Here is a 25,673-nt window from a genome sequence, read left to right on the forward strand (position 1 = left end):
TTCTGGGAGAGGAAGGCAGCCCACAGAGACTGCGTATGACACACGGTAGTGAAAGCCCAATGGAAGCTACAGTGCATAATTTTCTCTTAACCAGGGCAATAACTAACATTGGAACATGGAACATTCGGACCATGTTCGAGACTGGGAAGACAGCGCAAGTTTCCGCAGAGATGAGACGATATAACATCGCAGTGCTTGGTCTGTGCGAAACAAGATGGACGCAGTCTGTTCGAATTCGCCTGAGCACAGGAGAAACTCTTCTGTATTCCGGTCATGAGGAGGACAACTCACCTCATACGGAAGGAATGGGACTGATGCTGTCTGCTGAAGCAGCAGGATCTTTCATCGAATGGACGCCAGTGTCATCAAGAATCGTCATAGCAAGATTCCGCAGTAGAACAAGGAATGTGCAGATTGTACAGTGTTATGCACCCACAAACGATGCAGATGGTGACCTCAAAACCGACTTTTATGAACAACTACAAGCGACCCTCGAGCAAAGAACCAAGAGAGACATTCTCATCGTCATGGGAGATTTCAATGCAAAGATTGGAAGTGACAACGTCGGTAGAGAAGGGTAGAAAAGGGCTGGGCCAGACAAACGAAAACGGTGAACTTTTTGCGGATTTCTGTTCATTTAACAACATCGTGATTGGATGTAGCCTTTTCCGTCACAAGCGGATTCATAAAGCCACTTGGATTTCCCCAGACCATCACACAGAGAACCAAATTGACCACATTACTATCTGAAAAAGGTTCAGAAAATCACTGCAAGACACGCGTGCGAGAAGGGGTGCTGATGCTGCATCAGACCACCACCTGGTGGTCGCTCGCCTGAAACTCAAGAGGTTTTTTAAGTTAACACCTAAACCAAGCCATTGATATAACACCACACTCTTGAAGGATGCAACTACCAGAGATAAGTTCAAAGTCGAACTCTCAAATAGATTTCAGGCACTGAGCACCCTAAGCGAGGAAGCTGAGTCAGCTGAGGAGATCTTGGAGGAATCAAAGGCGGTTTGGAAGAAGGCTTGTGACGTAAGGGAAAAGAAAGCGGCACTTAACACGCTAAAACCAGAGCTGAAAAGGCGCAGAGGCAAGCCGAGTATACAGAGGTCAACAACGCAGTTAAGAAAAGTGCAAGAAGGGACAAGCGAGACTTCATAGACAGCACAAGCAGCAGAAGATGCTGCAGGTAAAGGGGACATGAAGGAGGTTTATAGTATCACCAGGAAACTCTCCGGGAAGCGAAGCATCTCCCACCACCAGGTGCACAGCAAGGATGGAAAGCTTTTGACATTTGAGAATGACCAACTAAACAGATAGAGAGAGTACTTTGTAGAACTACTAAATAGGCCACTACCACCTATCACACCTAATATCCCACCCGCCAATTAACTCTTGAACATCAAGACAGAGCCACCTTCAAAAAGCGAAATCAGGAAAGCATTACAAAAGTTGAAGAATGACAAAGCCCCGGGCCCGGACGGCATACCCCCAGAAGCACTAAAAATGGATATGAAGTCATCTGTGGATTCCCTACACAAGCTGTTTGAGAAGATCTGAAATACAGAGCAAATGCCTAAAGATTGGAAATGTGGTCATCTGGTGAAAATACCTAAGAAAGGGAACCTGAAAGAGTGTGCAAACTGGAGAGGCTTTACGTTATTATCAATTCCTGGGAAAGTGTTTAGTAGAGTGCTCTTAGAGAGGATGAAGGAAGAGGTGGAGGCAATACTCCGCGATGAACAAGCCGGCTTCCGTCAGGAGCGCTCGTGCACAGATCAGATTGCTTCGCTCCGGATGATACTTGAGCAATCCCTCGAGTGGAACACGTCACTGTATGTAGTTTTCATTGACTACGAAAAGGCAATCGATAGTGTAGATAGGACGACCATCTGGAAATTGCTCCAGCACTATGGAATCCCGGAGAAGATCATCCGAATGATCAGACTGGCCTATGAACCATCAACATGCCAAGTTATCCAGGAAACACAAACAGAACCGTTCACAGTACTGTCTGGTGTACGACAAGGATGTCTACTATCTCCCTTTTTATTTCTGTTAGTCATGGACTGGATCATGAAGGAAACAACAAAAGATCAAGCAAGAGGAATCCAATGGTCACCTTGAAGACATCGATTTTGCAGATGACGTGGCACTATTGTCCCAACGGCATAACAACATGACACAGAAGTTCGAAAGCATGAGAGAAACAGCTGCGACGATTGGCTTAAAGATTAACATCCAAAAGACGAAGAGCTTGAGAGTAAACCAGAGAAACAATACCAACTTTGACATCGGAGGAGACGAAATCCAAGACATCGAAAAGTTCACCTATCTTGGCAGCATTGTCTCTAGTGAGGGTGGAACAGACCAGGACATCGTAGCAAGAATCGGGAAGGCCACAACTGCATTTCATATCCTAAGACCAATATGGAGATCACGTGCAATCTCAGTGAAGACCAAGCTACGAATCTTCAATACCAATGCGAAGAGTGTTCTCCTGTATGCCTGCGAAACCTGGCGTGTCACCAAAGCCTCCAACAACAAGATACAGACCTTCGTCAACCGTTGTCTCCGGCATATCCTCCGAGTTCGATGGCAAGGCAAAGTAAGAAATGAAGATCTATGGAAGAGAGCACAACAACAACCTCTCCACCTGCAATTCAGGAAAAGGAAATGGCGCTGGCTAGGCCATACGCTGAGAAAGCCATCTGCCAATGTCAGCAGGCATGCCCTTCGATGGACACCTCAGGGTAAAAGGAACCGAGGAAGGCCTAAAACAACATGGAGAAGATCAACTGAGGCTGAAGTACAACAGACTGGGATGAGTTGGAACCAACTGGAAAAAGTGGCCTAGGACAGGGGAAGACGGAGATCTCTGGTGGACGACCTATGTTCCACAGGAACTTAAAGGTTTAAGTCAAGTAAGTCATATTTTAAGATATTGAACGTTTGCTTGGTAATTGTTAGCTCGTAGTGTTCACTGTCCTTGTGGGTTGCAATTTGCTTCTGAGAAACATTTTGTGATTAATTTAACATTGTAAAGCAGTATGTATTTCCATATTGTTCAGGTATGGTGGAGCATGGAAGTTAAATGTTTTTACCCAAGATTGCACAAATTTTACTTGTAGCCTCCTAACCTTCACATTATATTCCGTTTTAAGTTTTTGTTTTTGAAGGTGCTTTTCATCGTGAATTGTATTGTGGACTATTCAGTAAAGTGTTATCTTGAACAACATTTATATACCCAGATAAGCGAAACAAACTTGTAAAGTAGATCTCGTGCAAATGTTCGAAAAGTTAGGGGAGGGGAGGGGAGGGGAGGTGAGAGAGCGTCAAGTGAAATAACAAACACCTTGTAGATCAGATGTATGCTTCACTTTACATTTCGTGTCGCCTGACTATGTTACGTACTCGTTGTACGTGTTAGAAGAATGCAGTCCACTTCTTTCTGGGAGTCGATCGCTAATATGACAGCTAGAACACTCATTCTCAAGCCTAACATGAAACGAGTGGCATGCGTGGCAATAAACAAGGACAATTCACAATGAGCACTAATTACCTTGGGAACAAAGATGAGGCACTGAGTGATTGTGGTGCAGAAGATGCACAGCACAGCACTCAGAATGTACACTGCATCAGTGTGCGTCTTCAGCAGGTTTAGCATCGGGATTATAATGACGCAAGGAATGAACACGTTGTACACTGCAAAGCCAATCTGTTTGGAATCATTCAGGGCTGGAATGTGGACTTTGCGAGTCTCCCATGCCAGGTAGGTGCAAAACAACAGAAGGAAACCTTTGTAACCATATAACAGGCTTGTCCACAGGGTCTCGTAGTTTGAAGTGCAGAAGGTCTGGTACGGGTAAACAGCAATGTCGGCTTTTTGGTCAACCTGAAACATGTTCGCATTTATGTTTATTGTTTATTTAAACAAGAAAGTAATACATTTTTTGACTGAGTGGTGAGTCTAAATAGAAAGATTTAGTAAATATCCCTAAATAATATATAACTTCTAAAAATGAATGAATTTATAATTTCTAGAGAGAAAAATAACTTTTATAGACGGATGCTTTTATTGGAGATCCAGTATAATCAAGGTTAAGATGTTTTTCTTATGACGCAGAAATGAAACTTCCTTGCGAGATTCATATTCGAATAATTGCTTTACAAGTATAACACGAGAATTATACATACATAAATGGCGAGAGAAACAATTTTTATTTTCAACGGCTATGGCTGAAAGGCCATGCTAAGTAGCCTGTCAGGCCATGTTAAGTAGCTTGTCGGCATGATCAACAATTCCGTGCTACCTTTTTCGAAATTGATGGTATGCTCTCAATTAATTAATCAAAAAGGCGAACAAAAATTGTAAGTCAAATTAAACTTGTGTACAATTTTGTTACTAGCGAAGCTTTGTGGAAAGCGTTTCTTGCCACACTGTGAGTATAACTAAGTTTAACTTCTTATGAACCGAATAAAAATATTTTAGAAGGCAAACCAGGTTACCTACGTTTACGTGCAAGATGGAATTGGGAAAGACTCCTCAAAAAATGGCCTCAACAAAGCACTTACCATTTTAGGAAAGGTTTTAACAGAGGTGTAAATAGGATCCATGATTTGCCAAGTGAAGAGGATGCACGAATCGATTACCAGGAGGAGGAAGACAACAAGAATCAACTGATAATCTTGAATTACCTGAAAGGAAAACGACAAATGTCATGTTTCCAAAGAAAATAGCAGTCGTCTTTTGTTATGAAGTAAGTAGCAGCAGTGCTTCTTCCCTTGGAGAAGAACATTTCCCTATCTGGAGTTGGACGCACAAACCATTCGGTCACCCCGGCCCATTTCCCAAGTTCTAGAGACTGTGTTAAAAGTGTCTGATAACTTGTAAGTAACAGTAAGTTTTGGTTTGGAATAAGTTAGGTTGGTCAGTTTAACACGTAGCGAGCCTACAGAAGGGAGGAACAGGAAGGACCCTTGTCAACGCTTCGCCTGCAGTCATTAATCAATATTGGCAGATGTCGTAACGTTCGAACAGTATTGGGGGTGGTGTACCGGTGGTCGCTCGGTCATGATTAAGGACTGGGTATTTTGATTTTTTTCTTCTACCATAGCTCATTCACACTCACCGTCTTCTTAGTTTTGTTCATAAAAATACGATGGACTCTCCAGGTCTTAGAGAACAAAGCGCCAAAAGCCATGGTGAATCCAAATGATGCCATCCAGGCACTGGCCTAAATAGATTGGGCATAAAACGAAATCATGAACAGAAGCATGTGGTTGCAACATACTGGAAATCCCCCTCGGGTGCGTTGTGTTCGTTTCCTCGCCAGTTTATTTTTTATGTATTAGTTATCTATAAGGGACGTAACTGACGGCAAATATTTGCGAAACTATTCTTCGCCGTTGGGGACTCGTTGTGGGCAAAACAAGAAAGAAAGATATATATTTACTGTAACTTCCCCTCGGAAATCCAGGGGCAGTTAGTTTCGCGCGAAATTCCCGTCGCCCCGACTAACTGCTCCTGGGTCTCCGAGGATGTGCATTTTCCAGAGGTGAATATAAGAATGAGGCATTCTGACTGGTCAGGAAACTCGGCTTATGACGATATATTCTCCGCGCTAGACGTTAAATGTGAAAATTAAAAATTTGGCGAATGATACGCTCTTTTCATATTTATTTTCCCGATGTTTTTGCAATGCTGCCTTCTTTAGGGTACAAAACTATAAACTATTAGCTTTGTACCCTGAAGAAGGCAGCACTGCCGAAATGTCGGGAAAATAATTATGACAACAGCGTAATATTTACCATTCTTTTCATTTACACATTAAGTCCGTACACTGCGCAGGTATTTTCAATATTTATTACCCATGTCAAGGCTTGGTTTCTAGGCTACGCCACCGTTGCCATCCAGGCTAGTAAACGTCGCGGCATTTCCTGAATTAAATTTTCGTTTTTTCGAAAAAAATCACTCCAAGTCCGGGATATTCAAAACATCTGGAATTTTGAAAATTGACAACCATGTCTTTTAGACCAAAATTTTCAAGAAATGGTGCTTAATGCATCAAAAGATTGTAAACACAGTGGTTCTGTTGATGGCGCGGCCATGGGAAACTGTGACAGACCGATTATGTTTCCGCTTTTTATTCTTCGAATCTATTCTCAAAAATTAAGGAACACTTAACCGTGAAACACAAACTTTTGCGAGCAATTTGACCTATGGCAAACTGGTCCAAACGTAGTTAATAAATAGAAGGTAAATGTTATAAGCTTGGACATGCTTAAGTGTAAAGAACTTTTTATAATTCCACTATTGTGACATTTTACCATATTAGGGCAAAAGAACGCGCAAAATATGCCACGTTATTACACAGTAGAACAGGGCAAAAATACGGGCGGACAAACTTACGGAATACTGGCCCAAACAAAGTGGAAAAATTAGTGGAATAATAAATCCCTTATTCGATGGTTTAAATATAATACGAGCGAACATTTTGCTAATTGCACGTATTTTTTCTCGCCCCTAAGGGGCTCGGAAAAATACTACACAACTGGCAAAATATCCGCGCGTATTTTATTTTAAACCATCGAATAAGGTGTATTTATTCGGTTTTTTTATGAACATGGGAAAGAGAAGAGCTTTTAAGTCGTTGATGGGAGTCGAATCCGTGACCTTCCGCACACCACTGCATAGGATTAGTCATTTAACCACTGAGCTGCATGAGTCACGTGACCAGCATGGCCATGCACTTAGTCCATAGGGACTCTAAGTTTTTTCTTTGTCACGTGCTCGTGATAACTGTATACAGTTAGTAAGTTTGTTTATCATGATATCCTACCTGGCACACACTCTCGTGGGCGTTTCCTGAAGCGACTTCGCTGTCAATACCAAGCAAGATTCCAGAAACGTAAATTAGAACGCAGCCAAGAATGATGATGTTGTTCAAATTCGGGCTGGACATCCGGATATACCTATGAAGAAAGTTAAGCAATAGAATTAGAGTTCCCGATGACCCCCCTTAGTGTAAAGCGTAGCAATAAGCCAGAAACAGCTCATCTTTTCGTATTTTTACACCAGCCTACTGATATCATTCTTTGTAGTATGATAGCCTTTCATTCACTGCACTCTACTTACGATATTTGCACAACTTTCATTGCCACACTTCCTTACATTCTGCTTACATTACTACACTATACCTTCAACACGTATCTACCCTTCTAGCTTTATTTTACATTGGTATCCTTGCATACGGTTTATTTGCCATCTGGTTTGTTTACTTATATTTTCAACCACCGTTGTGGTCGTCCGGTGCAATATGACTTTCAATACTGAAGCTATGATTTAAAGTGTTATAATAGAAGTAATTCGAAGGAATAATCATTACCTGACGTTTCGATATTTAAAGTTGAAAACGAAGAGACCAATAGCTAATAGAATGCCCAGGGCACAAAATGAGTCCATGGTAAATACCACACCTTTGGAGAGATACCGTGGAATACGGACTTGCTTGATCGTACAAGCTGGAACTTTCTTCTCTAACAAATAGTAAAACGAGTGTATTATTAATAACATGGTTTACAAGCGATTGACATTCTTTTTAACTGTGTTATCTGAAATTCTAATGTGAAAACTATATCGAGCTCTTTGATGAATCATTCGAAGCGCTAGGTTTTAAACACCTGTGAACATTATCAGCACTTTGCAATTCCTCTATGGGTCGATCACTTATTCGTTTTTGAGTAAAAGGAAAGGTTTTGGAGACAATTTGTGCGTATTTTTCTTGTAACAGAGCGGACACTCGAACCGTAAACTGTATGACTGTTGCTTTTCTTTTGCTTTGTTTTTTTTTTTAATGTTTAGTCAATCCAGGGCCGTATAGACGGCAAACTGATCCCGACGGCCAAAGCGGTCAACAATAAACAAAGTGGATGAAAAAACTAAAATATATTAAAAAAACCTTTGGTTTGTCGCTGTGATATTGCAGATTTTTATTATATGGTTTTTTGAGTTATTTTTTCAAAAATAGCTCTTTAGTCGTCGTGTCCTTGTAATCAGTGGGTCAGGGAAGTATGTGTGTTTGTCACACCAATCAGATTTCAGGTACTATCAGAACCAATAAAATTGCAGTTTATAAAGGGGAAGCAATCTGACGTAGTCAGCAATTTCGTTCGAAGTTTTTAGATTAGAAGGAGGCGGAATCGGTGAGTTGTGATTTAACCCCGGATTAAAAACGTTTTTCGTAACGCCCGCCTGCTTACAACGCACACGCCGTGAGCAAAAGGCCCAACACTAACTTGTTATTCGTCTTATTCGAGCGTACGTTTGGAGAGGCTAGCTTTCCATTTGCACAAAGCAGATTTGAAGAATAATGTGGTCATTACTTTTGCCATCCGCTTTGCGAAGTTCGTTGGGAAATTGGAAAGTTTGTTATGAAGTTGCCAAATAGGTTGCGAGTTTTTGAATCAAATTGTGAGCTTCGATACAAAGTTCCCAACTTCGGCCCGAAATTAATAAAACCTTCTATAATTATGTTATCAAAAAGGGCTTTGCTACGCTAAACTGTTGGAAACAAATGTCATAAAAATAAAAAACTTTTATGTTCAGCGAGCCGTAAAAATTTTGTTTCGAACAAATTAGTCTGTCGCGTCGCGTCGGCTTCGATTAAAATCAATAAACCATCCAGTTTCATCCGGTTTACAAACGCAGAAGACTTGAAATTGAAGACAGTGAAGATTATGCCTCACAGAAATCGTTAAATATGTGTTTTCATACAAAAAAGTTAAAATTTGACCAAATTTCTACCTGCATAAAATTTATTTATCGCCAAATCACTTGCGTGATCGCTGATGCGAAACGTTGTCTTGCACTTCAAGCCACTTCAACTTTCCTTGACAAGCTCTAAAATCTTCGAGTTCAGAAATCGCCATGACTTTCGAGCAACATGTCTTGTTTCTCCTCAACAACTAAAACTTCGAAAGTTCAGTCGGGCCGAAGTTGGGAACTTATCGAAGTTCGCAATTTGATTCGCAAACTCGCAACGTAATTGGCAACTTCATAACAAAGTTTCCAATTTCCCAACAAACTTCGCAAAGCGGGCGGCCAAAGTAAACTGAAATCAACTGTAAAACATCTCGTTCAAACATTTAATGAACCGGTACAAGTATTAACTTTGCTGTTAAAAGCAACTACGATCGAGAGTAAAAACAGAATAAGAGCGTGCCATTCCGTGACAATTCGATAACTCAATTAGTTCTTGTTTGTTGAATAGAATTTAGGTTGCGAATGAACGAAAATCTTTGTCGAACAGTTCTGACAGAAAACAAATACTCCAGGTGCACTGCGCTTTAAAGAACTTTCCCGAAGAAAGTGGTTTTTGATTTGATGCGTTTATTACTTCGTTTATTATAGTACTTTTCGTTCAATGTCTAAATGGAATCGTGGCTTTTTCGAGAAAAACAAGGGTATCGTGTTACGTTCGTTTTTAAAAAACAGAGGTCTCATGTTACAAAAGTGAGAAAAACATCAATATCATGTTTCAGTGTTTGGCAAATAGCCAAAAGTATTCCGTAACAAACAGAAGTAACACGTTACGGTTGCAACAAAGCTAGCAACAAAATGGCTGCGATCACATCTAGACTACTAACTATAGTTAGGACGGCGTTAACTATAGTTAGCTATATTTTTAATGTGACCGCTTCTCTGTTCGCCCTAACTATAGTTAGAAAATTTACGCCTCGCTGATCCAAAACAATACACACTAACTATAGTTATACCCAAGCAAGGTTCATGAGTTAGTCTTAAGTTTACAAACGAAAAGCCAATCAGAATGCGACAATTCTTTTCGCACGTGCGAGATGAACATAAATATGCAAAACAAAGCGTCAAGGGAAGGAAAACAAGAAAAACAACATGCCAAGAAATTACATATCATCAATGTTAGCAAAAATAAAGCTTGAATTCTTCGGTTTCTAGCATCCTTACTTCATTTTATTTTCTTCAACGCCGAAATGCCGTGCAAAAATAGAAAAAAATAGAGGAACAACTGAACACAAATAAACAACAAGGGCTGTCATGAACTAATTTAAATACCAAATTATTCACAACCTAATCAGAACTAACTATAGTTAACTGCATTGGTGTGACCGCAAAGACGACAGAAAGCACTAACTATAGTTAGGTATGACGTCACGTAACTTGAGACTAACTATAGTTAAACTTTAGTTACGTCGTAGATGTGACCGCAGCCCATAACCGCTTAAACAGAATAAGAACGTGCCATTTTGTGACATTTTGATAATTGAATTAGTTTTTGTTTTTCAATTAAATGATGAAAATTTACATATTGAGTAAAACAGTTCTGATCAAAATGCATGTAAAAGTTATTTTGTTTGCAAGCAAATTTTGTGCAAAAAGTGACTTCGTGGGCCGCCATACACAAATAGCTCAACCTATGGCATAAACCATCCCAACAGGACAATCACCCAGTTTCACCCCAAGCCACCCCATAAATTGAAAAAATAACTCCTGCACGCTTAGCGTGCCTATGTTTTAGTCTAGGTTTTCTTTGTTTTCTTTAGTTTTTTTAGTTTTTTCAGTTTTCCTTGCGGGGCAACTGCCCCCCCTGTCCCCCCGCTAGGTACGGCCCTGCAATCACAACCATGATTCGAAACAACGACCCCGTTTTCTTCAACATCCGCCCTCCCCTTTTTAATCGGGCGTGGCCGATTTAAGGTTTACCCTTTGGTCGTCCTAGAGCGTAGTCTCCTGGCGCGGCCAAAAAGACGGGGATAGCTCGGGGTTGCTACAAAACCGCTACGGGTGACGCATACCGCAATGGTTTTCATTTTAGTTTTGACAGGAAATCGTTGCAGGCACACTTGGTCGACTTTTGGGTTAATGTGTAATCAGGTTGTGTTTTTTTGCTTCGGCGGAAGGACAGAGAAAAAAGCTTACGGGGAAAAGTACAGTATGGGGCCCAGTTCTCGGCCACTTTTGACGTAAACTTGTATTTCTTACCTCAGAAGAACCGCAGGAACTTGAAATTTCTCCCAGAGCTAGCTACATTATTCAGCTTTTTGGTGTAAAGCTATCGACCGGTCAAAAATTAATTTGCCCGAGCAATAATAAAAATAAAAGCTCCATTTGTGGGCCCAGTTCTCGGCCACCTTGGCCCAGTTCTCGGCCACTAAAAAGCTTGTGCGTAATTATCTGTAAAAAAATGCTCAATTAATTTTCACAGTCATAAAATCACTCTGTAAACCTATTTATACTATATCGATCCCAAATTATTTTTATGATGCTTTGTTTTACTTTAGAAAAGAAGGATTTTAACGCGCCTAGTTGCCTATGTGCAGTTTCTGGCAAAACCGCATTGTGTGACCCGTGCATTTAGATGGTTTATTTTGCAGTGAAAAGGTCTTGAAAGATTTAGGTGTTGTAGAAATAATAGACAAGACAAGAGTCAGCTCAAAACTTAGAGATAAGATTGAACTTTATTTTTAAAACATTTATTTCTTTCATTCTGGCAGCAGCAGATGAAATTATATTAAAAACCAAGCGCTAAGCTGTGATAGCGAGCAGGGTGGCCGAGAACTGGCAAATACGCAAACGTCGCAAGAAAAAATTTCGAAGTAAATTAAGACCAAAAAATACAACGGTTCAACGAAAAGTTAACTAAAGCAGAAAGCTGAATTATTCTACGTTTCACATGCCAAAAATTAGCTCGTATGGTGGGGGCTTTTGGATAAAATACGAATTTAACTACATCCATGAATTTGGAGCCGTAAACAAACAACTTTTTCGGGAATGCAAATTCACCTACCTCCGCGTAAACTCGACGTGTGAGCTTTCTATATCGAATTGAACGATCAAACTCAAGATACTTAAAGCACATGAATCAGTCTATAGTTTGAAGGAAATACCTTTTTCTTTTGATTCAACTGGAGTGTGAAAAAACGCGTTAAACACAAAGTGGCCGAGAACTGGGCCCCATACTGTACTGATATTCACCATTGTGAAATTGCACTTACTTTGACAAGTTAAAGTTATTTTTGTAAATGAAAAAGGTAACGTCATTGATGTCACGCAGTGTTTTTTTTAGCAAACTAGATGGTTTGCTGGTTTCTGACTATGAATGGGGGTGTGATCTTGCGGTATATTTTTTGAGCCTGACTCCGCCGTAAAACTTTTTTTTATTTAGCAAGAACTGTGTCGATTTTCATTTCTGAACAATTGGTCGTCAAGTCGTTTGTCACAAAGAGTAGAATGTTTGTACAGCATGTTTTGGAATTATTTTAGATTTGGTTAGTAAGACGCTTCTGAAGACCTGAGCAAAACATTGGGAATGTACAGTATTAATAGGAACTTGAATGGAATTTTTCACAAGTTGGATAAAGTTATCAACTGAAAAAAATGGAATTCAAAATGAGAACTTGGATTTTGTTGTAATTAAATTTTATCGCGGATTGGATGCATAATATCACGGCTTTGAAAGTCTTCAAATAATTAGAAAGGTTCCTTTCTTCCTTTTGATCTTATTGTTATTTTCATGTATTGATTATTCGAAAGTGGTTTTCGTTGATACGATAAAAAAAAACGGGTTTTCACTGAATTGCTTGAAGTATTTTTAGACGTGATAATATTGGCTTAATCAAATTACATTGTGCACGAAATATTTGTTATTCTTTTGTCTTGAAACTTTGAGGAAATTGAAATTTTTGTTTGACAGTAGTGTATGAAAGGCATTTTATAGAACTGAATAAAAAATAAGAAACATTGATAAAGGTTATTTCAAAGATTTATTTTGCCTGATTTTGAAGGGTTTCAGGAGTTTTAAAGAGTGCTGGTAAACGGTTGTATGTTGTTTGTGATTACGGATCTTATTTAGTTTCGAACGCTCTAATTTTTGAAAGGTTAAAACAGGTTAAAACCGGGCGGTTTCATGAGTTTTTTGGGTAGAAAGGTACGGTGGTGGTCAAAAAAAAAAAATGTTTAGAAAGGAATGACTGTAGTAGCACGTAAGTCGGAGGTTTGCGTGAGTCACGGGGTAAAGTATGCGTGAGCTGGATTTCCGGCGTCATAACGGCATGTTTTGTTTACTGAAAGATACACTCGACGTTTAGTTTAATAGCTTAGTCGGCTTGGGAAACTATTTTAAAAATAAATGTTGTAATAGTTAATTAATAGTAATCTAGAATTAACCCACTCTCGATTGGAGTCTGTTCTGGATTCGCGCTACCTTTTCGCCGCGAAGGAATTTTGTAAAATTTCGCTAGTGGAAAGAGGTACTGTAAGAACAGTATCAATAACTCAAAAGGAGGAACTTCTTTGTAGCTCTGAATTAAGACATATGATAAAATTTTAGAATAAGAAACTTTCGATATATGGTTTTCATATTGTTTTTGTCAATTTCCTTTTGTGGCAGATTTTTTGAGAATCAGCTTTTCTTTCGTGTGTAACAGACACAGGACAGAACGAGAGGTGGATGAGAAAGATGCCGAAGATGAATAGGCACCGAAAAACGACAAGAACCGTCAAGGACTTATCTTTAGAGGGCGGGGAGTTTTGGCATACTGTATTTCGAGGACTGGACTGGACTAGTAAAACGCGGACTAGTAAAACGCGGACTTGTAAAACGCGGACTAGTATAACGCGGACTAGTAAAACGCGGACTTGTAAAACGCGGACTAGTAAAACGCGGACTCAGGTAAAACGCGGACTTGTAAAAGGAGGACTAGTAAAACGCGGACTAGTAAAACGCGGACTTGTAAAACGAGGACTAGTAAAACGCGGACTTGTAAAACGCGGACTTGTAAACCGAGGGCTTGTTAAGCACGGACTTGTAGAACGCGGACTTGTAAAACAAGCGCTTGTAAATCGGATAAAACTAAACGGTTTAGCGAGCGAAACAATTTGTGTTTGAAGCTCTTGTGTGTTTCTTCAACGGCATATTTCTAGCTTTTTTGAGCACTCTATGGTCTGTTTTAGCGTGGAGATGTTTTTACAGTATAGCACATGTTCGTTCTGCAAACCCCTACTAAAACAACGGGATTGATGCTATGAGTTGTGTGCATATGTTTCTTTCTTTCCACTACTTGACGTCTGTTGAGTGCAGTCGTTTGTATTGCTCGCACGACGTAGAACGGGGCCCGTCCAGAAATCAACAGTCAATGGTAAATAAAGGTGACGGGCCTACACGACTCCTACGTTCGTGACATTAGAATATTTGCCGTTAAATGTTTAAATTCGGTCTTTCGGCCTTATTTGCTTCTGACTTCTTTCTGAGGGTACTGTTTTAATTTGGGGGCAGTATGTGGTAAATAAAGGTGACGGGCCTACACGACTCCTACGTTCGTGACATTAGAACATTTGCCGTTATATGTTCAAATTCGGTCTTTCGACCTTATTTGCTTCTGACTTCTTTCTGAGGTTACTGTTTTTTTGAGACATTATGTATTGAAGAGAGCCGTAAGATGATTGTGGCCAAGGAATTCGAAGTGTCTAGAGGCGTTTTACAAGTCCGCGTTTTACTAGTCCGCGTTTTACTAGTCCAGTCCAGTCCACAAGTTAAAGACACATCAAGACCACCCCACTGTGAATTGCCATAGCACAGACAAAATTATAGTCAATATCTTATGTGTTTTTAAGAGAATTACATAAGAACCAAGGCATGTCTTGTCTTGCCTTACATTGACATGCAATAATTTGGAAATACTAAGCTCGTAACAGTTTAAGACAGAATCCATCAGGAATTTGAGTAACATTAATTTTAGTTACGCAAAAATTGAGCACCAGAATAATTTAAATCCTTGTGTTCTTTCATACCTTGTTAAAGGCTTGACATGTGATAACACCAACAACAGTTCTTTATCAGTGGGGATTGAAGAAAAAATGGAAACATCATCACACAGTTGACCCCCATGCAAAAACACTCCAGGATGTCACGGGACTGTTTGGTGTCCGTCTGCCAATTTCTAACTTCAAATTCCAATGTTAAATTCACATTAAATTTTCAATATTTCTTAGTTGTCTAAATTTTACTAATTCTTTTAAAAAAACTATCACCTGCCAAACATCCCCAAAAATCACTCAAAAAATTACAAAATACCGCAATACATAGATACATGGGATGAGTGAAGTTTCCTTGGATTCCTTGAAACACCAACAAGATATTTCCGTTTAAGGTGGCTGATAATGGGTTTCAGTATTTCCCAGTCCTTATACTTTGGTTCAGGACTAAAAGCCTTCATCAATTGCTATTACAGTAATGGTATGAAACAAATGTTCAATCATTCATCAACAAGTTGTGATCATTTTCTTGACAATAGTAGTTCCCCGGTAAACAGTTGTAGTACTGTCCCATCAAAGTGCAATGCCTGGAAAATACCGAAAAGCACACGACCTACAGGTGAAACCACACCTTACAGTATTACCAATACACTGCACTTTGCTAAGTCTTAAAACTTTACATTGTCTAGTCGTCTACTTCAATCGTTTATTTGTATTGTGTGAGATACATTTATAAATTGAAACCATCATGTCATTAAGTAATAATGCAATCTCGACAACGTTCTAGATATTATATTATGCACACTAATACAGCTCATGCAAGCCCTGTGACTTACACAAACACAGTCGGACTGAGTGCTACTTAAGTAACTGCTTCGTGGTTTCTGCTGTACTGAACTCTGCCTTTCAAGGCAAAGCGCCCGATTTTAAGCTTCTCAAGCTTCTCAATGTTCTTGTCTCATAAGCGACCAATCATCGCGGTGATTTAACGTGCGAGACATGTCTAGTTCAGCGGCAGGCAGTTTATTTACAAGCTGTAACAATTTCAAAATTTGGCCTTCTTAAGCAAATGTAGCATTTTTATGAATATTTTTTTGTGCACAAAGCCATTTTTAAAAGCGAGCTTTGGACCGTGTATTCACAAGACAAATTTGCAATCGCGACTTAAATTATTTATATTATCGGGCCGTTTTTATCAAGCGCGGAATGTTACCTTCAAGAAAAGTTTGCGTACTTACTGCGATTGCCGTGCTTATCTGTCAGGTTAACTTCTGCAACGAGACCTTTCACGAACAGTCGATGCTATTTTGATGGTCGGTGCCATCATTGGTAACCGGATCTTTTGTAAAGGTCGAGCCCGGCATGCCATTTCTGCTCTAGTTTAAAACCTGGACTAGGTCGAATTTGTGCTTCGATTTGGGGTTATGATAAGGTCAGAGTCTCAATTACAGATGTGACAGTTAAGATACACACTCTATATAATTTAAGTGGAATTCTACTGGTATACTTATGCAAATACTGTAATCTGTTTGGCTATTCTGCTGTTTAACCACGGAAAAAAGAAAGCGGAAAATGACCCGGGTTTGTTGTTTCTAAAAAAGGGCGAGGAAATGTTGACAAAGAGTCGTGACCGTCGGTTTGAATCATGGTTGTGATTGGCTACTTGCTAAAAAGATTGAAAAAAACTTGAATAAAAATGAAAAGAAATAAGCATCCACGGTTCTCGTGTCCGATCTATCAAAGCAACAACGTATTAATAATCAACAAATAAAATAAACATAAATCACTTATAGAATTTCAATTCCTAAGAGAAGAATTCATTTTGTGTTTCACATCAAATAACGTGCATAGAGCCTAGTCCGTTCTACAACTTTTAGCTATGTTAGAAGACAGTTGTATTGGAGATCTTTTTGGAGCCAGTCGTTTTTTAAGAAATTAAAATGTTTCTTCAAAAATCATTAGATACCTTCCCACTGTGCTGTTTGTCCTTTCTCAGTGATGATAATTTTTCGTTTCATGTCGTATGTTCCTATCCGTTTCATTTCACCAGCTGCAAAGTAAAATATTTTAAACTTAAAGAACTTGTATTTTAAACTTGGAAGATTACAATCAAAAATGGAAATCTATTTATGTATTACTCTGTTTATAGTTTTGAGGTCTAGGTGTGGTGTCGGGGGAGGAAGGACATTCCGTACAGATGATGGTGAAAATTGACAAAAAATGTGAATTAACAGCGGCACATCCACGGTGTGGCTTTTCGTCCACTGTTTCTAGATCGAATTGGAATTTAGAAGCACTCGTGCCACGTGCTTCCATTTCATCTTCTATCGATGTTTCCGTACCACTAAAGCGGCCAAGATTGGTGGGGGTACTCCGGGGAAATAGTAGTCATCTTCATAGGTAAGAAGAACATTATATAATAGGTCTCTGAGCCTTCTCTAACAATGAAAACTGCAAAATAAGCTTTACAATTGGGGCTTATAATCGGAAAAGTTTCATTGATTTTTTTAGAGCTATTACTAAATAATTACAGGGCCATGAGCTTATAATCGGGAGGGCTTATTTTCTGAAGAATTTTTCAATCTGGGATTTCGGGTGTTATTTTTTCTAAGTGAGGGGAGGAGTATTTTCAGAATTTTACGGTTTTTAAAAAGGTATCTTAAAGACCGACTGGCTTTTTTTTGTAATGTGTTTTTCTATTTGATGAAATTCACTTTCGTTTTTGTACAACTTTAAAAATGCTTCTAAAAGAATTACGGTACATACCTTGACGCTGATCAATGTTAAGCAAACTTAGTCTGTCAGAGTTCTTATAAAACTGCACCAAACCCTGAAGATTAAATATGGTGTAAAATTTTTTGCTTGTTAGCATTTCGGCGCCAATTATTGTCATTTAATACCAGCTTTAAGCAGCAAACAAAAGTAAACAAACCTGTCGAAATTATATTGCTATCTGTTTATTTCTTTACATATATTCTTAATTATCATTCATATATTATTAATTATCTTCGTGATTCTTTAAATTACGGGAATTTACATCATAAAATAGCCCGATGTATCACTTAGGCACTTTCAGTCTCAATACTCCCTTTTTACTTAAATTTATCTCGGCCGGATCTCGTTTCTCAATTTTTTAAAAGGTATTCTAAACCCCCTTTTATACTCACGGGGATCCAAATAACTCTTCAGAGTGCAGACCGTCAAGTGCAGTGTGCACTGCACGCCATGTAGAGTAATTAACAGATAACAGCTGGCTTTAAGTTTTTTTACTTTCCTTTTCTGCGTGAAATAAAATCGGTAACGATTCTTTTCCGGCCCTTTACAACAAATCATGACAAATATGTGAAAAAAGTGATATGTATTACTTCACTTACGGACATTCCCTGAAAAGAAATTCCCTTGGCAATTTTCATAAATGTGTTTCTCATGGCAACGTTAGTGTAGTCGAAGTCTTCCAATGACATATTCCTTGTTTCATTCTGTTGCTTGAGGACTGAGATGGACTGGTTCAGAGTAAGAGCTATGGTCCAAACTGCGTCATAAGCAAACGCGGCGTGGCGACTGGGTTCTTTGTTGTTGTAGGGTGACTTGGCCAGCTCTGTTTTGTACTTCTCGCTAAGCTCCTGAACGGTCTGGAAAATACCGTAAATGTGGATTATTAAGGTAGTCAGGTTCAACATAGAACAAAGTGTTTACTGTACATTGGCACTAATTTCTCTGAGTAGACATTCATTCACTTTTTGGAAGTTGTAATGATACCTGTTTGGTTAATCGGATTTTCGTCAAATTAACATCAAACTGAAAGCCAAAAACCCAAAGATCTTTCTAACCTTCCTGGCCACCGTACGCTCATTGTCTTTGCCAATCATCAAAGCCTCAGTGCTCAGATAGTTACCAAGCGTCTTACAAAGTTGTTTTGCGGTGCAATTGACATCATTATAAGTCCACCAATGTTCTCTGTATCCGCCCGCCATTAGAATCCAGACGACTTTCGGACCGTAAAATCCCTTCCTATGTGCCTAGAAATGTACATATATGTAATTGTTGCGTTTTTCATCTTTTTTTAGAAGTGGACAATCAATAACAAATTAATTTTTTTAAGTTAGTTTGTATTTGCTTATTTAGATGTAATGGCTGGAGAACTTAACAAGCTCTATCAGTGTCGTCTGTTAAAAGCTCAGCAAATGGATGTGATCAGTTATATTTCTGACATAAGTAACCCACAAAATAAAGAATAAAATTAAACTAGAATAAAGTTTGCTGGAGCAATTGTTACATTCTTTTAATCAGGTTATGTTAACTTTGTTGCAGCGTTCTTTAACAAAGGAATTGTTATCATTGATTGGAGGTTAGTTCATATTTATAGTACAACAGATCCTTTCGAATTGCCATTTGTTTGAAAGACTTTTGTTTTACACAAACGTTTTGATTGTATACGTTTTATTCCATCTCTACACTTACATGCTAAACCGGTGGTTTTACATAATCTGAAATTTTTCGAACAGCCACAAACTTACCGTGCAGAGAACTTTTCTCGCAGTTTGCTCAGAAAAAATGCCGAAGATAATTCTTATATCTTGTCGCTGTTAATAAATAAGACCAAAAAAAGCGTTGAGAATCTCCTTAAAGTTAAATACACAAAAACAACAACAACAGGAGCAGTAAACAAGAGCTACTGCTAACGCTTCTTATTTAGTTTTTCTTGAATTATTGTAATCATTATTCCAAGCTTATTATCTATACTTTACTGACATAATTGATTAGACAGAAAAACTGACGTATTTTCGCGACCATCTAGTTAAGCGAAAAGTGATTTAACGGTGGTGATCGCTTATGAGAGAGTTTTTACTTGTATATAGCAATTGCGCATAATATTTTGTGCTATGACCAAAGCGTATCGTATGGAAGTAGAATCTTGTTCTACTTCTGTAACTCTGTGCGTAATACTTTTTTCGTGTGAGCACCATCTACAGCAAAAGGTACAATGGTGTATCGCAACTTTCAATCATCCTTATCGCTTAGTCGTCCGTTTTCACTGACAAGAAGAGCAAGCAACACCACAGCGATGGCTTGGTCAATTGTATTCCAGAATGTGAACCGGAGAGCTTTGGCGTAAGCAATGTTGTAGCGTGTGGTTGTGTCTCAATATAATACGCACGTGCAGTTGTACCGTGTGTCTGGGCTTTAAGATAGGTTGTTGTCAGAAAGGTTCAACTGTATTTTATAATTGAGCCTGACCTCGTTTGTTACAAAAATTAAAAAAACGTCTAATTATTACTCCTTCAATCACTTTTTTCACCTTATACAAGAACATCGGCTTGATACGAGTTTGTCAATCTCAGTTTTATACATTTATTTAGCGAGATAATTCAAGATAACCAAATCATTAATTTGGTATCCAAGCGAATCAAACAGTGGCATTTTGTATAATTTAAATAAGAGAACATCTTATTTGCTTCAAACCTGCAATTCTTCGATCTGTAACTCGGCATCGTTTGAGAAGGTCTGGTAACTGCTGACCGTTATTCCTGCTTTCTTTAGCCGGGACACCAAATCGTTGGAAAGCCCCTCAAATGTGTCCATATCCTCTCGCAGAACGGCCACTCTTCTCCACTTGAAATGTTTGACGATTGCTACTCTGCCTTTGTTTTGGAAATGCTCTGGGGGAATGGTGCGAATAAAGGTAGGGAAAAACTTCCAACATGATAGGGCTGGGTTTGCAGATGCCATGGCCACCTTGTAATATATTTTTTAAAATAATGGTAAGTTACAACAGTGTTCAGTGTGACATTGTTTTAGATTCCTGAATAACTTATTAAGAAATTTTAGTTACAAGAAGCAGTAAAAAAATGGTGCCTGTCACATTTTAAACGTTTTGGGCACGAAATCCAAAAATTGTGGTTTTGCAGCCATCAAGCATCCTGCAAACTGATAACTTCAAATTGACGTGAAACCAAACTATATGTTTTAACATAGTATTCTTGGCAAATATGAAACATTTCATTAGTGACTGTTATAGAAAAAACGCAGGTTTTTATCAGCTGATTATGCTTTGATGGTTGAGCGAAAAGCGGGCGTTAGACTGGCCAGACCCCTTTTATACAATAAAAAAACATGCCAAATAAACATAAAACTTGTTAAGAAGACTACCGAGAACAAATACAGATAGTGGCAGGATGTAGACCATAACTGCCGCGTTTTTAGAATCATTTTAGAGATCTTTAGAACTATATAGCTATTGATAGGTATTAATTAAGTTGGCAGGTACGTAAAGCTGATTAAAGTATGTAGAAAAATGCGGAAATTAAATTAGCAACTTTACTGAATTTACCTAGCAAGTCTAGCAACAACAAAGAATAATATAGGAATTAAAATATTTTAACTTACTTGCACCAAGTTGTAGAATGGAGCTGCTTTTGCAAACGGTTCTGCTGATTTGGAACATCCGGGTCCTAAAATCATGATCTTCTTTTTCTTCTCCCGAATGAATTCAGTGAAGGCGTAGATAGCATCCGCATCATCACACTGGGTTTGATAAAGAGAGAAGATGCAGTGATTGTCTTAAGAAATGCGCAAGATTTTCAAACCATAACTACTCATATTTAGCAGAAATAGTTAAAAGTGAAATCACCGGGTATCTTCTGCAAGTTAAGGCCACAGATGGCGTAAAACAAAAGAAGTAAAAGATAAGAAACAACACTGTACTGAAATGCGCCAATGAATCACGAAATAATGTGTCTTCATTTGCACCCAGTAAATACATAAAAAAGACCCGATCGATTGGAAGCTGTTCATTCAATATATGACCTTTCACATTTAACAAATAAAGAAGCCTCGACTGTGCTCTGTTCTGTTGTAAAGCACGCAGGAAGCGGCTAGAGCACGAAAGAAGTGTAGGGTGAAACGCGAGCCGTAGGCGAGTGTTTCTCCCTACTTCTTGAGTGCTCTAGCCGCTTCCTAAGTGCTTTACAACAGAACAGAGCACAGTCGAGGCTTCTTTATTTGTTTTATAATTAAGAAATTCATTAATTTCCCCACGAATTCGCGCAGTTATTTTCAAAACAAACTTTTTTCAAGCGAATAGAAGTGGCGTCAGCGTACATCTGTACTCTGATAAAGTACGCAACAATTAGCCAATCACAAAACTCGTTAGAATGGTTAAAAGAATTTGATTGGTTGAATAAGACATCATCTGTCAACAGCTGTCAAACAATCAAGTTTAAAACCATCAAAGTTCAGAAATCCACAAGCTGAAAACGTCAAGTGGAATCCGAATTTTAACACGAGTCCTTGAAGTTCTTAGGACTTTTAGTACAACACAGGATAGAAAAGTAGACTGTTCAGTGAAAACCGCCTGAATTCTGGCCCATGAAAACTTGCACGTTGTTAACTTGACAACTAGAAAAACAAACTGCTCAAAGCTTGTGGCTGGTACTTCACAAAATGTGGCCGTGCGGCGTGTTTCGCGAATCATTTACAACCATCGGATTCAAGGGAAAAATTAGAGTCGGCTGCTGTGATTGCTGTGGCCTTCCACCTATCGCACTGGAAAGGATATAGGAACAGGATTGTCTTCCTGAATTGCATTGGAGGTTTTTAATTTCTGGACGTCTGCTTCTGGAATGACAGGTAAACTTGTGTTCGATGTTTTCTTTGTTTTCGCGCTTGTTCAATTTATTCTAACTTTGCAGCAGCTTGTTTGAAGCTTGAAATTCAACCCTTTTTGCAAATTAAAAGCGATGACCTCGAGTAAAGTTCACCGTCTTTTGTTCGAGCTTCGGCGTAGAATTTACCGAGGTTGTTGTCTAGCTTCTTTGTTGGTCATTTTGTGAAGGCTTTTGGCAATTTTTCTTTCACGGCACCAAGCTGTTTTGAAAACGCCAGAAAAAATTATTCAGTATGTGATAAGTCTGAGTTGTGTGTGTATTCGCTAGCTAATTTAGTTTTCTGTTTTTAGAATTGCTGTTTGTTTGTTTTGTTTGTTTTTTTACACGAAAATGTAGCTGTGCGTGTTTTATCTAAAATTCCGTACTTCAATAATGTGAAACTCATATTCAAAAACTCAGATAGCCCATTTTGTACTATCTTTCGTGTTTTTCGTTTCTGCTTTCGTTATAATGTCTTCAATTTCGGCCTTGAGTTGTTTACAAATCTTTGGTTGGTTGTTTTGTTGTTAAGCTTACTTTCCGGCTCGGTGTTTTTTCCGTAACTTGTACCGAAATTTCACTTTCTATCGCCGTGCAATTTGTGCTGTTAGGAACAGGACGTTTTAATTTAACTGACGCTAAAATCTCGTTTTCATTCTCGTTTACAGGTCAAAGAAGATGTCAGGGTCAAGACAAAACCCGAGAAAGTCGTTCGGGAATAGTGGTCGGCCATATTGGGTCGATGGCGTGACATTTCCTCCGTACATCTGGACTCTGATAAAGTACACTGTTTCAGCCAATCAGAGCGCGCGTTATATGAAAACTTAATTATAAATTTACTTTAACATCTTCATCTTCTACGGGTATATAATGAACTCACAAAAAGACCAGCTCCCAGTTGGCTGATAGCTCAGTTGATTGCTCAGCTGGTAAGAGCATTGCACCGGTATCGCAGAGATCATGGATTTGAAACACGTTCAGGCTTGAATTTTTCTTAGGCTCTCTTTTTTGAAACTGTTTTTACACGTACATATTTGCGATGATCTTTCATGTGTAAAAAACCAGAACTTTGTTTTAAACAGGATAACAGGATTTTCGAGCGCCAAGAAAATAATTTTTACGTTTAATATCTTGACCACAAACATAGATGAGGCTTAGTGTGAAAACATTTGAAGGATAATAAATACAATGGCCTCTATTTGCCTTTAAACGAACGTCCTTTTATGTCGCAGTTTTTCTCAAGCTTTACTCTCGAAAAACTTGAAAATTGACATAAGTTGACATAAGTTGTCGAATCCTAGCTGTTTTTTAACCATATATATGGACGTTTAGAAATAGACATTTTAAGGAGAATATTGTGGTTTAGTTAAGAACTACACGGCTAGCCGTACTCGAAGAACATGACAGGTAGTTGGTGCTTGACAGTAACTGTTCACAGAAGTTAAGGTTGAGTCTGTGTTCGAGCCTAGTGGCCCATCAACAGCATGAAGAGTCTAGGAGTATTTGTACTCCCCCATGGATGGGACACTAGTCCATCGCAGGGTTACTTCCAGCATTTCATTTTCCGGTACCCAAGGATCTATCTGGAGTCCAGCGCGCTAACTTTTAGGCCATCGTACCTCCCTAAGAAGGTCATGGTAGTTCATTTCAGTGCTCTCAAATGAACAATTTCAAAGCTTTTCGGCTTACCTTGACATCTTTTATTTCCATTTGTAGCTCGTAGTTTGCCAATGTTTTGGGGCATGAATTAACATGTTCAATTGCCATGCGCACAATGGGGATCATACTCGCAGAATTCTCCTCTCCTGGCTTGGTGTCGATGTCGAACACTCCTCCGATAACAAGTGGAATTTTACTCGACGATGCACGTGCCAATAAAAGGAGCGGTATTATAACCGCAAAATATTTTAGTATCATTCTGAAAACTGGAACAAAAAAAATCTCATTAGTTACACACTAGCAAAGAGCCTTTCGCTAAAGTTGACGACTGAGGTCCGTTAAGAGACCTGATATAACTTTGGTAAGGCCTAGTTTACTTCAAATGAATGAATCTTCCTAATATGTAATTCATTTAGAAAATACATCTGTGTTGATTTAACAAAACACACCCGACTGACTGTAAAATGACCAACAATTCAAAATGACCAATATAGTTTCTCCCCGTGCAATTGCTGGTTAGCCCAGCCTTGGGGCGGGGGGGGGGGGGGCGTTGTGGAGGGAAACCTTTCTATCTCCGATCACCGCTAAGCTGTCGGAGGGCTTAAGGCAGCTGAATCCAGCTGTCAATTAAAAAGGACATTCAGGCCGCCTCTGTCACGCTATTGCGTGTGCAATTGCGAGCTGGAAGGTGAAATTGATGAAAGCGAAAGACTATTTTGAGAAAATATTACATTTTAAGAACTAGAGACTACTCTCCCAAATACATTATTCCTCTTTGGACCCTTGTTCTTCTAATAAAAAAGAAAGATTGAATAAAACTCAACAAAAGTTTCATTATATTGTAGCGTTAACTGTAAGTTATGATGCATGCTCATTTGGAGTATGTAGGTAAATAGAGCCAAAAATTTCCCTTAATGAGGGTTCTGTTTCGAATTTCATAACGTTTACTCTTGAAATACGCAAAAATTAAACAAAATTTGCCTGCTTACATAAATCCTAGGTAATATAAACTACATTAGAAGGAATCGTTAAGAACACTTATTTGAGAAAGTGAATCAAACTTGGAAATGAAATATTGAAACACCCCTTCATTTTTTGTGTGGAGGTAGGTTACCTTCGGGGATGAACAAAAACGAGCATATTTTGATTGACAGATCTATTGTTGCCATGGTAACCGCACTTAGTCACGCAAGCCTCAGGTTCATGTTTTGAACTAGAATTTCACTCTCAAAATATAAAAATATACGAGTCTAGTTCTCTAATAAGTGTGAACCAAATCAAATGAAATCCCAGCACAAAGTAGAGTCATTCTTCTAGTTTATAAAAATTATCGTGAAATTATTTTGCGATTTATGAACAAGGACAAAACTGTCACTTTATCATAGTGTCTGTCGGCCATTTTGACAAGTGGGAAAACCAAGCACGACCAATTTCGCAATTTCTCACAAAGTGCTCAATTTCTTGAAACCAAATTAACAGCAGAATTAAAACGGTTATTGCAGTTTCTAAATATCATAAAATATTTTTGGGGAAAGTTGTATTTTTGCCATGGGCGTTCAATACATACAAGA

At 38.8% G+C, this 25,673-nt stretch overlaps 1 protein-coding gene across 2 annotated transcripts in view; it reads right to left on the reverse strand.

Annotated features, from left to right (window-relative positions):
• Positions 1-25,673, reverse strand: part of LOC144638875 (gamma-aminobutyric acid type B receptor subunit 2-like) — a 35,835-nt gene that overhangs the window by 9,345 nt on the left and 817 nt on the right. Inside the window, exons 2-14 of one of the 2 annotated variants that reach the window (XM_078498181.1) lie at positions 24,133-24,368; positions 21,185-21,322; positions 20,261-20,533; positions 19,315-19,380; positions 18,628-18,816; positions 18,172-18,429; positions 17,564-17,627; positions 16,764-16,847; positions 7,395-7,545; positions 6,849-6,981; positions 5,139-5,243; positions 4,582-4,704; positions 3,569-3,901 (exon numbers count right to left, since the gene is read on the reverse strand). In XM_078498181.1, coding sequence (XP_078354307.1) covers positions 3,569-3,901; positions 4,582-4,704; positions 5,139-5,243; positions 6,849-6,981; positions 7,395-7,545; positions 16,764-16,847; positions 17,564-17,627; positions 18,172-18,429; positions 18,628-18,816; positions 19,315-19,380; positions 20,261-20,533; positions 21,185-21,322; positions 24,133-24,360 — 2,145 coding nt within the window. In that variant the 5' untranslated portion in view covers positions 24,361-24,368. Of the gene's footprint in view, positions 1-3,568; positions 3,902-4,581; positions 4,705-5,138; positions 5,244-6,848; positions 6,982-7,394; positions 7,546-16,763; positions 16,848-17,563; positions 17,628-18,171; positions 18,430-18,627; positions 18,817-19,314; positions 19,381-20,260; positions 20,534-21,184; positions 21,323-24,132; positions 24,474-25,673 lie in introns of those variants that run through there. The other variant, XM_078498175.1, reaches the window with a different exon arrangement.

The sequence above is a fragment of the Oculina patagonica genome, chromosome 2 (assembly GCF_052425735.1).
Source record: "Oculina patagonica isolate OP01 chromosome 2, crgOcupat, whole genome shotgun sequence".
Lineage (NCBI taxonomy): Eukaryota > Metazoa > Cnidaria > Anthozoa > Scleractinia > Oculinidae > Oculina > Oculina patagonica.